At 46.2% G+C, this 13,212-nt stretch overlaps 1 protein-coding gene across 2 annotated transcripts in view; it reads left to right on the top strand.

Moving 5' to 3' along the window:
* The first annotated feature begins 205 nt into the window (after positions 1–205).
* FAM171A1 (family with sequence similarity 171 member A1) overlaps positions 206–13,212 on the top strand; it is a 97,599-nt gene continuing 84,592 nt past the window's right edge. For both annotated transcript variants that reach the window (XM_075419427.1, XM_075419426.1), the window contains exon 1: positions 206–539. In XM_075419427.1, coding sequence (XP_075275542.1) covers positions 446–539 — 94 coding nt within the window. In that variant the 5' untranslated portion in view covers positions 206–445. The remainder of the gene's footprint in view (positions 540–13,212) is intronic.

Below are 13,212 nucleotides of genomic sequence, written 5' to 3'. Positions count from 1 at the left end.
GGTGAGGGCGGCCGGGAGGCGCCGCCGCTCGCTGCGGACCCGCGGCCCCTCGCCCCGCGGCGGGCCGGGAGGGCGGGGCGGGGCCGGCAGGGGGCGCTGTCCCGCCGGGAAGGGCGGAGGAGCGGGCGGCGGAGCCGGGCTGCCCCCGCGGGAGAGCCAGCGGGGCATGGGGGAATAGAGCCGGGCCGGCGGCCGGGGCCGCGGAGCGCGCCCGCCTCTCCCTCCCCCCGCTCGCCGGGGCAGCGCGGGGCGCGGAGGCCGGGGCGCAGCGGCGGGACGACAATGGAGCAGGCGGAGAAAGCAGGAGGGGCAGCGCACGGCAACATGGAGGGAGGCGCGGAGCGGGCCAGCCCCTGATGCGGCTCTTTCTCCTCCTCCTCCTCCTCCGGGCAGCGGCTCCGGCGGCGATTCCCTCCCTGGCGGCGGCGGCAGGCGGCGGGTGGAAATGAGCAGGTCGGCGGCGCTTCTCCTCTGCCTGCTGGGCTGCAACGTGTGGAAGGCGGTGACCAAAACCTTAGGGGCGCCCGAGGCGGCTCAAGGTCGGTGCGGGAAGGGCGGCGGGACCGGCCCGCTTTGTGCGGGCGGCGGCAGACCTGGGCGAGCCGGGGGGTGGGGGGGGATATGCCAGACCTCTCCCGGCTCCCGCCGGCTGCGGGGCGCAGCGGGGGTGCCGCCCGCTCCAGCCCCCCCCAGCCCCGCGGCGGAGGCGGGTGCGAGCCCCGCGGCGGGGGAGCTTTTGTTAACGGGAGGAGCCGGGGCTGCCGCTGGCCTCATTGTGCTGCCCGCGCCTTCCGTCCCTCCCTCCCTCCCTCCGCGCCGCCGGGGCTGTTGCATTGCGTCCTTCTCCCCCGGTCCCCCTCCCCGCCGTGCCCGCTGCAGGGCGGTGAGAGGCGGGCTGAGGGGCACCGGCGGCCGCAGGCCCTGTGCGGGGCCTCAGGGCTGCGGGTTCGCCCCCCGGGCCGGCGGCGCGGCGGGACTCGGCTCGGCCCGCCGCCCCGGGACGTTTCTGGGCCTCGGCCGGGCCTTTTGTTCGGCGCGGTGGGCTGCCCGCCGGCCGGGGGCCGGTCACGGCGCCGGCGGCCGCTGCGCCCCTCGGCAGCCGGGGAGAGGAGCTTCCCCGGCCGGGCAGGGCCGCCCGCGCCCCCCCGGGAGGCCGCGGCGGCTCCCCCGGTACCTGGGGCTGCCCCTGGAGCGGGCCGAGGTGCTGCCCTGCCCCGCTGCTCACAGGTGCCGTGGCGAGGCGGCCCTCGGCGGCCGGGTGCACCTGCCCGCCCGCCCTCGCCCCGGGGGGAAGCTCGGCGGGGGAGACGCTGCCCGGTGCCCCGCTGGCCCCCCGGAGGGCGGCCCCGCCGCCGGCCGCCCCCGCCGGGCGCCCAGTGGGGTGCTGCGGCGGCGGTGGCCACGGTAGGACAGCGGAAAACTGGTCTACCCGAGGGTGCGGAAGGCGCCGGGAGGAAGCGCGTCGGCCCCGTGGTCGGCGTCAGCCTTGCGGGGAGCGTTGTCCGGTGGCGGAACGGGTCACCTGGGCGAGGGGTGCTTCGTGGCGGTGGGCTGGTAGCGACCGTCCCGCTGCGGTGCGGTGGAAGGAGACCACGCGAGGAGTACACTTACGTCCCGTTTGCTCTGAGCTTTCCCGTCTCCTGTGTCGGTAAGAATCGGTAAGCGATGCTTGCCACGAGAAGGGAAATCTAAGTAACCTTTGGGAGCGCTTTCTTTCGTGGCTGTATTTGTGGTATGCTGAGTAAGATCTAGATGGGCCTGTGCTCTCATACACAGCATTCAAAAGGTGTTGGTATCTTGTAGCAAAACCTACCACGCAAGGCAATCTGACATCAAATGTCATGTCAGATTCTGCCTTTTTATAGGGACAAAATGATAGCAGTTCTGGAAGAAGAAGTGTTAAACTGTAACTCAAAGGCCAGTAAGCTCAAGACTACTGAGTTTATTGATGAGCGTGCTAGAAAAGCAGAACTGTCTTCGTCCCTTGAAGCTAGCGCTTCAGATACCAAGGTAATATCAAGATCTGTTGTAACTTCTGTATCACCGAAAATCTCTTTCGTATATGTGATCGAAGTGGTGAAGTACTGGCAGAATTGGTGCCTTTCAGCTGCCCTGTTGATCTCATCTTCTGTTGTAAAGCTTAATTCATGGTATGTGGAAAGACTTTCCTCTATAGCTGCTACATCCACATCAAGCCTGGTAGCTGATTATTTAAGTAATAGCTGTGTCAGTGGATAGAGAACATTTCTATTTAAATAGAATGGCCTGATTTTATCATCCGTGTAAGAACATCAGAGTTTTCATAGATAGCATCATTTTCCAAAGTCTCATTACGAGCCCAGTCTTTACTCTTTGGACATGTACATTGGTAAGTGGATAGGGAGAGCTGATCTCGAAGTGTATTCTGTTCACTAGTTAGCAGCTACTTACCATGAGCCTTTTTTTGTTTTTAAAGTTTATGCCATGCCAGCTTGTAGCCTTGAATAAGTTCCTAATCGTCAGGTGTGAACATCTTGTGGGGAAAATAATTTTGGTACCAGGCACAGTTCTTGTTTGTATACTGAGCATAGTAAGTGCTAAATGGTTGTAAAACCTAAACCAGTTGTTTTTCCCTTCTGCCCTTTTAGCACCATGGTGATAGTTGTAGCTACAGGTGAAGGGCCATTGCCAAAGTTCAGGGATGCTTGCAGACTTTCCCTGACTTTCCTCTTGTGGCTGGGAAGAGACTAGTGAAAATCAAGGGACTGGAATAAAGGTGGAGGTGAGGAAGCCAGAGGATGCCATCAGCAAGTAAGTGCTTCAGCTGTAGTATTTATTGTAGAACAGGTTACAAGAGCCTGGTTGGAGAGCCTGCCTCGTGGTGGGACAGATTAAATGAGACTCGGTTAAGATTTCCCATGCCTGTGTTAACAGATCAAATAAATAGTTCTTGGTTTTGGACCTGTATGAAGGTGGGATTTGTAGCTGGTATTCTGGTTAAGGAAGGGTTGAGGACTGATGCTTTGTATCAAGCAGTGTGTCTCATTGGCTGCTCTCAGCCGTATGTTCGGATGGCCCCAGCTTCAGATTGGGCTCTGCCAGTCGGATTGCAGAATTTGTGAATATGGAAAGTACCAGTAATTAAGCTCTGCATTTAGCACCCTGTTTAGAAAATTGGATGACTTTAGCACGCTGTTACCTTATTTGATTCATTATGCAGATTTGTTGTGGCCTCTGAAGGTCACAGAGGTACCCTCTAAGTTTCAGTAACTTACTTTCTTTAATGTGGTAAAATTCACACAGATGAGTTGTTCATTGTTGTCTTTGTTGATGCTTAGAGCCCAAGCAGCGAGGTCCATGAAGGTACGCTTTAGGATCAGTAAGGCTTTACCTCTTTAACTTTGCACAAATACCTAAAACCTGAGAAGTGTTTCAGGTGAGGACTAAATTACGTTTTTGATTTTTTTGTGTTTTTTTTTAATTGTTCTATGGGGTATTCCAGAAATTTTAATTAAAAAAACAAACCAACCCTTAAACTGCATTCCTGTTGGGAATTTGTGATTTTTCTGATGTGTACAGATGAAATAAAAAGTGAGTTTTTTTCATATGAACAGATCCCTTTTAAACTTTGGAGCCTTGGCAAGTAGAAATTTAAGAGTTACATGAAGAGGTAGCACTAACCAGGGAGAATGTAAGCAAAATCAGTGTAATTTGAGAAGGTGTTAATTTCTTTGTTGCTTGTAAACTTTACTGTGTAGTAGTAGATGAGGGTGATTTATTTGTAGATGCTAGGGAGGCTCTTTTAAGAGAAATCCTACAATATTATGTTGTGGTGCGGAAGTCGAGTACGACTTTTGTCTGCTGCAGTGGGTATTGGTTTTGATTCATGTCTTCATATTTCGTTAGTTGCTCAAAATGAAGAAGTTGTGAATAATAAAATAACATATGAGTAATAAATTGCACCCAGTTCAAGGACTAGTCTGCTAGTAGATGAATATGCGCAGGATATCCCACCTTCATGATCCGAGAATGAGATCAGGCAGAGACTTTTTTTTTTTCCTTGTGTGATGGTGAATAGAAGTTCAGCTGTTGCTACTCAGTCAGAATCTGCATTGTCTTCTCCATCTGTGTGCTGCATGGAGGGCAGGCGGGCTGATGCTGGAGGGCTGCTGTTTGGAACTGTCTGCCTGCCTGCAAACAGCCATTACGTTACTTGACATTGTGAAAGCTAATGTCACAACCGTTTCAGCTGGACATTTTGTGAAGGCTTCCTTTCTGGACAGCACAGTAACGGCTGTGAGAAGACCCTTAAGTTTTTGGCTTTTTTTCCAAGCCATTTCTCCCAAGCTTGCAGTTCTAGCCACAATGATAAAGTTTAGATGATGCAGAAGTAGTGTCTGTCTCTCATCTTACGCTGCTTCACTATCTCTTCTCGATCAGCTGCAAATTACTAATGACCTTCAAATGCAAACATTTATTTCGTTGAGACCACAAATGGACTCATAAGAGTAGGAACTAAATTGCTCTAAAGCAGTATAAAAGAGGTTTTATTTTAGTGGAGAAGCAAATTGTTTACTTAGTACTAGATAGTATTGTAAAATCTTAATGAGGATGATGTATTCGTTGATTTTATCTGTTATCAGATCCAGGTAAGCACTAGTTTTTTTTTGGTTTTTTTTTTTTAATGTTTACTTTGAACTACTGATGCCTGCAAATGCCGAGTAACTGATTTCTTTGTCAGAAGCAAGGCCAAATAAACAAGTAACCTTTGTGAGCTGAAGGTTTAAAACTGCAGTGTTCTGTTAAACGTTTGTGATCACCCTCTTGGCTTGTAATACCTTGAAGTAAGCGGTCCAACTTACCTTAAATAATGTGTGTATGCACTTGTTGGGCGACAGCAAATTCACATGCTAGCTTTCCCTGTGGTCATTTGTCTGCTTGTGTCTTGAGACAGTGTTAATTACCATGTGTTACTAACGCACAACTTAAAACAACCTTCTCCCTCCCCCCTCTCTTTTGGCTTTTTGGTTTTTTTTCCTTAAACCTCACACCAGCACCTCTTAACTGCTTCAGACTAGAACCTGGTTCATGAAATTTTTAGGGACGACTGGTTTCTGTGCCAGCTTCTGGCCAAGTGAATGGTTTCAAATAGCAGTCCCCTCTGTACAGGAGAGGTTTCTGGTCGCAGTGAATTGCAGTTTTACCATATGTTTGTTAATTGAGCAGAAGCCTGGGTATGTGTGTTTGTGTGCTGGGGAGGAAGAAGATTGTGCTTTTAGGTTTGTTGGAAAACTTAAGAAAATGGTTTTGGTGCATGGAGGAGCAGAAGTGTCACTTGGCCTCCTGTTAGTACAAACTTCAAATTAGTTTTTGACTCGTATTCTGTGGGCAGTGACTACCCACGTTCTTGGTGTGTGAAGAGAACTGAGAGGCAAATGCATGGCGAGGAAGCTCGATGCATAGGTCGTGTCGGTGTAGATATGCATAGTACCTGGCAGCTTGGTGGTTCAGCTTTAATGGAATGTCTTAACAATCCTGCTTGAAGTTTGGCTGTTGGATAGCAGTATGGCCTGGTAATGATGATGCTTTTCCACATATCTCAAATTACTCTAGTGCATTTGATCAATAGAATTGTGTTGTGTACTTTGAGCTTATAATTTAGGGAGATAGTAATTTTTCCATTCAGCCAAAGGCGAACTAAATAATCTCTGCAAAATGCTCGCAACTTGAAATCAAAGCGTTCACTTCCAGTATTTCTGTTACCCTATGCACTGATTACTTTACACAAGCTGCATTTTTTGTAGGATTAATTTCCCTTTGGTCCAGTAGATATCAGTTCTGCCTTTAGATATGAAGAAAGGCAACTTCTGAGAGAACTGCGCTGTCAGTATCCTGTTTCTCCCACAGGTCTCAGTGTTTTTACCATTTACCCGTCGGAAAGCACAAATAAGGGAGGCAAGAAGCCTGTGTAAAGGGTTGTATTTACTAGAACAAATGAGTTTAATAATTTTAAATATAATACATGCTAATAATATACACTAAAACATTTTGTTTTGGGAAATACCAAGGAGAACTGAGTGCTGCTTTTTTTTTTTCCCATCAGAAATTCCAGAAACGTTTTCCTGTAAGCTGGTTTACATTAAGTTTCCAGTTAATGTAGTGTCTGGCTTGTTGTGCATGGGTAATAAGCATTATACACGTGCTTTTTACAAACACCATCTTTAGTTTTATTGGAAACTGGAAAGATATGTATATATTAATACAGAGCCCTAAAAATGTGAACATACTGTAATTTTTTGTTGCTTTTAATAAATGCAGTGAATCTTTCACTTTAAAATATTAAGACAGAGTCATATCTGACACACTGGCAAGTCTGAGCCCTTTAAAGTAGTATTTAAGTGTATTTCAACAAGGAGCTACATTGTCATTTCATGTGTAATGCCGATGTTCTGGCTCAGATAAACCCATGTCACTTTTCTTCTAGATTGAAGAGCATCAGATCTTGAGACAATCTGAAGGAAAAAGTCATTTGTGTACAGTATAGTCTGTAAATATGGCTCCCTCGCTACTTAGGGGATTGGGTATATTTAAACACGACTGCTGTGAATATAAAGTATGTTTTGAATAGAAGCAGCCGCTGCAAGCAGGGCACAGAAGTCCTTGGAAATCCAACACCAAAGCTATCTTTTTATCGTTTCGGCTCTTAGCTTTTGCAGTTCTGTGCACTGTCACTGCCTGGGCCATTCTGTGGAGACGTACTGGGGAGTGAAATCCTGTCCTTATCCATTATCTGTACACCTCGCGCACCAGGAGGTGAAGCCTCCCTGTCACTGCGAGTCGGAACCCACAGCGTGGAAAACTGCTGTGCTGCTGTAATGGAGGTTTTTCAGGTGGGGAGGCCAGAGCTTGTAACGGTAGAGGGGACCCCACATAAGCCTTGTTGGGCTGGGGGTGGCTCTTGTAGGGGTCACCCTCAGGCTCTGCCCTGTGGGAACCAGGCTCTGGGAAGACACAGCGGTAACTGCAGTTAGCAGGGGGGGAATGGAGTGTGGGGGGAAGCCAAGGGGAAGTGTCAGCATCCTTCTGGCTTGGGGATGACAAAGGAGCTGAATCCAATAAGGTGAAAAATGCATTCAGTTTTCTTAAGTTCTAGCTGCAAAAGTCCTGAGCACTACTGTACTGTGTGGTACGTGTGAGTAATACAACAGCAGTGTTTAACAGGAAAGGGGAGCTTACCTTGGCAGTCAGTAAATGCTGAAATAAATAAGCGGTAGAGGCGTAAGGTACTCCTACTTTGTTAAAGAAAACAAAGAGGCCTTTCTTCTTCGTGCAGTAATTAACAGAGGAGATAGCCATGTTGAGAGCTCTCTCTTGTTTCATCCCACCTTTGTGATTGCCATTACTGAAAAAACGGTGTCTTTCACCCTTCATAAGCAAGGGCGTATACTGATACAGCAAGAAGTATTGCTCAAAGCATGTTGTGAGACTTGATAATAAAGCAACCACAAATTGAGGTAAATGCTGTATTTGGACTGCTGCTGGGAGTAAATTAACGTATCAGCAGTTTTGTCCAGCCCTCTTGCTCTCCACCATACCGTGAACAGTTGTACAAAGTGAAAGGTTAAGATCCAAACATCTCCTCTCTAGGTCTGTACTTGATATGTGAATGTAAAACTTCTCATGCGAGGGACACGTGATTGTCGTCCAGGGTAGGAGGCATCTCACCTTAATCAGGTGTCTGCAGTCTGCAAGTGTCTACATCTTAGCTAGTCATCCACTGTCACTTTAAGACACGGAGATCATATCTTTCCACCTAATGGAGCCAAGCGTAGTTCCCATCACCAAGAGTAAGTGCGTTTGGTCAGATGAATCGTTCTGCCTGGATCTCCACCAACTAGCATGGCAGCCTAGACAATGCTGTTTGTACTCCCAGTTAGTCAGATCAGTCCTCCTACAGATACTGTAACTGGAAGTTTCGTCAGCGCAGTGTTGCCCTCTGGCTCGGCCTGAGAGCTACTGGATATATACCATGTCATAAGCTGTGTGAAGGAGCACGCGCTTTTGGATTACCTGGCTGGGTTATCTTGCATTTCGCAAGACTCAAACAAGAGTTATTGTCTGTTTACATTTCTAAACCGTTTGCCTTTGTAGCATTATACTTATGAGCCTAAGTGTTTTACTCTCAAGAGTAAATAAACAAAAATAAAGATTTAGAAACAAGTAAGGAGGCTTGCAGAGTTGTCTGGGCTTGTCTACATGTTCTTTCCATGGTTTTTAATTAGCTTTGTATTCCTAAGAGTGGATTTATTCTGGATTAAGCTGCATTGTTACTCTTACCTTTGTCTGTTTTCTCTTACTGACGTTTGTGTAGCAGTGTGGTAAACCAGACCGAGGAAGTTCCAACTGAACACTCCTGTGTGCACCGGTTCAGTCTTTACCTGGATCCCTTCCCCCGTCAGATTCGTGGGGAATTACACAAATGCTGTTGCGGAGGAAGGGCCTGAGGGGAGCTGATAAGGGAAAACAAGGGCTTCAGCAGCGCCAACGGATGCAGGATTAGATTGTAGAACTATAACTAAGATGTAGGGCACAACATTCAGCAAGTTAACAGTTTTAAAAGTTACTGCTTAAAGGAGACGGCTGTCATCTGAAAATGTGATACCACCCCATTGCTCAAAGAAAGAGCAATATTTATTGGAAAACTAATTTGCCTACAGTAGACAGAAAAATGGCATTAGAGCAGTGAATGCTGGCAGACCTGGACCTAGGTATTGGGAGATGATTTGAAACGCTTTCAGCTGCGACCGTCTCTGTCTCCATCAGGACAGGTTTTTGTCCGTGGCTCAGGTACTCCAGTTTGTAACCTGTATGGTAGTTTAAGGGTGAGCTTCATCCACAGTTTCAGCTCAAGTGAGCTGTGAGATGTAGTGCTTGTGGGTGTTTCTCCCAGTTGTAGGGTCGCGGGTGGGTTAGTACCCAAGTCACCTTTGCTTTGCTTTCTGGATATCCCAAATGGCTCAAGAGGGAACGATGCGCTTTGGCCCATTTACATGCCAAAGACGTGTGGAGGGCAGTACAGGGCACTTAGCATAGCATTCTGGGAGAGTAACTTCTGTCGGCTAGCTGTGAATGTACGATTTGGCATAATTAGCGCTTGATGCCTGCTAGTGTCTGATCACTCCTCTCTGAGCTGTCAGCCAGAGCGATTCTGCTTTCCTCCAGGTAATCACCTTGCTTTGCTTAGTTACTGCACTTCTGCATTGATGCCTCCTAGATTAGAGTGTCTGCTGAGAGGTAAGAAGTTTTCGCTCCTTATCCTACCCTTCCTCCTTCTGCCCCTGTGTTGGCCCTCTCATATCTTCAAAGGCCTGGAGTGCTTTTGCCACAAGACCGGCAGGAAAGTCTGCTAGGGAGTGTTCATGGCCATTTCTTGTTTCTGTTTGAGCAAGCATTACTAGGGAAATGAGTGGGTTCAGGAGCTCTGGAGACAGGACTGATGGTCCGCAGGCGGCCAAGGGCTGGGCAGCAGGGCCATAAACTTGTCCAGGCGCCGCGTTGTGTTTGCAGAATGGGTGGCATCAGCTCAAGGTGGGAGCAACAGTTTGCTTCCCTCTGAATTATGCTCCTGGCAAGTTCTGAAACCCGCTGAGTAGCATGCTGACCTGGACAAATATTACAGCAGTTTAAAAAGCTACTTGTGGTAATAATGTTGACAGACACAGTGAAGCACAGCAATATACTTGCTCTTTTAGTTTTACTGCCAGTACCCAGAGTATTCTTGCAACTCAGCTTATTTCAGCGTGTGATGCTGCAGTCGAGGTCCTGGCAAATAACTTAAGTTTGAGCCAGTCTCAAGGTTCACGTTATATGATTTACAGGAGCCAGCAACACAGATGTTTGAAATAAGAGCTGTATTTTTGTTGTTTTGCAGAGTGCCTGGGGGGGGGACGACTGTGACTTTTTTCCCTACTATTAAAACTTTAATATGAAGAAGCTTGTTTTCTTCAAAAGTTAAAATTTCCTTTGTTGTTACAGGATAGTTATTTCATTCTTTAGTATGCTGCCAGTTAAAGCTTTTAAGAGGTAACTGTGGCATTAAACTTACTCGATGTGAATATTGTTATTAGCAGTCTGTGTGAAAATTAAAAATACACTTTCTTCAAGCAGCCTGAAGCAGTAGGAGCAAGAGCTTCTGATGGGGTGAATTTCAAATGTACTTATTGCTGCAAGCTATTGAGTTATAACCGCAGCAGGCTTTGGAATATTAAGCTAGTAAAAGTACTTTAAAAATCAGTTGTTGAAGGAAGAGCACCTGATGTACCAAATTTCTTGCTGAAAACTATTAGTTTTTCCAGACATTTGATTAGATAAGGACTTCCTTCTTCAGATCAGATATGAATAGCTATCTGCTCTGTGAAGCTTTACCTCAGCAAAAACTATTTGTCAGTCTTTAGCTATGCTCAAAATCTTGCTGGAGATCCTTCTGATTAGTAATTTTACCTGTTAGCATGTAGTTAATCTTTCAGTAACATTCTCCCTTTTTAAAAAAACAACCCCCCCCCCCAAAAAAAAAAGCTCCACATGGTTTACTATGGCTGCCAAAAGAGCAGAGAGAGAGCCCTCTCAGCAGATGTTGTCATTAGAAAGGGGATTGAAGCAGTGTCATGTCACAAGCCAGCTTTCTGCACAGGAAAAATGCTTGGGTTTTGAGGGGTGAGGGGCTAGGTAACAAAGTAGAGCAGTTTTTGTGATGATATCCTAGAAAGGTAATGGTTATTCCCATGTGCAAGTTAATGCATGCTTTTAAGTGAATACTCCATACTTTCATGAATTCTTCTGTGGTGAAGAAAAATCAAAAAAGAGTTTATATAAGCTCTCAAGATGAAACTCTTATAAGTTATAGCCCTGTAGGTTTCTTCAGAGCAGTAGAGAATCTTTGTTCAACATGGATGATTGCATATAAACAAAGATGCTTTTTAATGTCTGATGCATTCAAGTATTGCATCAGTTAGCCACTTATAATGATCAAGTGTCATCTTCCCTTGCCCCTAGCTGAACTGCGTCATCGAAAATATTAAAGCTCAAATACTTACGGCCAAACTCGCTCAGGTGTTTCTGCAGTCCAGATATTGTTTAATCTGCATGTCTGTGCCTTGGAAAACTCTGGTGATTTTAGCATTTCCAAGGAGGTCTATATTGAATGCGAGGAAGAGCAGACGCACAGCAGTGTTTCCTGACCACGACGCTGACACAGGGCAGAAATTTCTTTGCCTCACCGTTACTTTATGCCCTTCTGTCTGCAGCTATACAGATTAACGGCTAGAAATGATACACTGTAAGTAGTCCATCTTGAAAGAGCTTTGGTACATCTGGGGGCTGGCTATAAACAAATAGTATCTGACAGTGTTGGGTTGCAGGGCTGCTTTCTGGTGTGTCTTTGTGGAGACAGTGAAGTGCAGCCTTCTTTACTCCAAATCTTGTTAAAATTCAGAAGAGCCCAAAGTCTTTGAAGGAGATGCATACCTTTGCCAAAAGGAATAATGCTTTGTCTTGCTGAGTTGCATCTAAGTTATTCTTAAAGCATCTTGAGTGTAAAGTAAAAGTTAGTATTAGTAAAAGGGTGTATCTTCCTTGGAGAAGAAACATTCATTGCTTACTCTCTGGTCACAGGATGAAGATGATACTTGTGCTGTGCAGAAGATAAGGTCAGGAATCTGTGATTCTGTGACTAAAGACAAAGTGGAATGAAGGCACACTGTCTAGGTCAGTGCTGGGAAGTAAACCAAGGCCACGCAAGAACTGGGTCTTAATTTGTGCCATTTTTACTTGAATGATTAGGGAGCGTTTAATGAATTTACTGATATTCGGTCATGGCAGTTTCTTCCTGGACCCTTGTGAAGTAATTTTCAGATTTGGTCACCATTTTCTTGCTGTTCCATGCTTTTCTTTGTCACACTTGACTGAGTGTGAAGGGCAAAGCCAGAAAGCTGCCTGGCAGCAGGCAACGTGTCAGCAGTCTGGACTTGTTGTCGGGCTCCCGGGAAGGCAGACAGCCCCCACCTGCTACACTGATGTTCGCATGTGAGGGTATTTTTTTGTAAGTAGGTGCACAGCCATTTGTCTCCAAAATGGATGGCAAGCTTGGTTTCTGAATATATATATATATACGTGTGTGTGTGTGTGTGTGTAATGCAAGTAAGGAGAGAAAAAAAAAAAGAGGCAAAAAGAAAAAGCATAAAGGTGATAGGATGGCATGTTAAAGTTCTTGTATAGGATATGAAGTTTTGGATAGGTTCCAGCTACAAGTACTAAGAAGCTTCTTCCTTTTCCTCTTGCTCTTTCCATCACTGTCCTTATTGAGTTGAGCTTAATTTTTAACTTCCAGTGTGCCAGAAGACAACCTACGTTTGCAAAAGTAGCCATGTAAACAAATATGTGTTTCAAACATACTTGCAAGCTTGACGTTGCTAGTAACATCAGAATCTCATTTAATGTTCTGAAGTAGCAGGAAGATAAACCACCTCAAGCCCAAGACGCTGTTACAAAGTCAGTACTTGGCTGCAGTTACATTGCAGAAAATACCATAAGAAGCAATTACTTTAATTCAGAGTGTGAAGCAACACAGAGAAGTGTTGATTTTGGAGAATTCTGCTGATAACTAGTTGAACTTGTAAGTAGTGTTCCCTGTGCTCATAGTATCATATTTGGTTTAGCCTTTTTGTTTTAAACCCAGACTGATGACCCACGATTTTGTGTCGCAGCCATGTATTGCATTCACTGGATCTCTTTGCCTGAGGGTGAAATAGAAATATTGTATATTTTGTACCACATTAAACAGAATAGGGGAGAAGAAAAGAGCTTAATGGTATGTCCATTGATTCCTTTCCTTGTCATGAATTCTTCAGATACTAGTATGACTGTTTTTGTTAGGTTTTAGTGGTTTCTTTAAGCCTTGTAAAGAGAACAACTACAAATGTACCTAGGTATTGCATTGATGCTAGGTATTATCTTCCCGCCTTGATTTATCTCAGTTTGTGTTAATTACTAGGTTTCTGAGACAAAAATAGTGATTCAGTGTGATTCGCTTTCCTGAATGGCTCTGAGAAACTATGAATTTAGTGTGTACTGGAATCCTTCTGTCTTCTTACTTCTGCTAAAAAGCTGGGATGGATACAGTTGCGGGTTGGAGACCTCAGCGTTTGTGCACACGTCTGCAGACGTGCACACATGCTT

Source organism: Opisthocomus hoazin, chromosome 4, assembly GCF_030867145.1.
Source record: "Opisthocomus hoazin isolate bOpiHoa1 chromosome 4, bOpiHoa1.hap1, whole genome shotgun sequence".
Classification (NCBI taxonomy): Eukaryota; Metazoa; Chordata; class Aves; order Opisthocomiformes; family Opisthocomidae; genus Opisthocomus; species Opisthocomus hoazin.
Note: the sequence above shows the minus strand (reverse complement) of the source record. Positions and strands in the feature narration are given on the sequence as shown.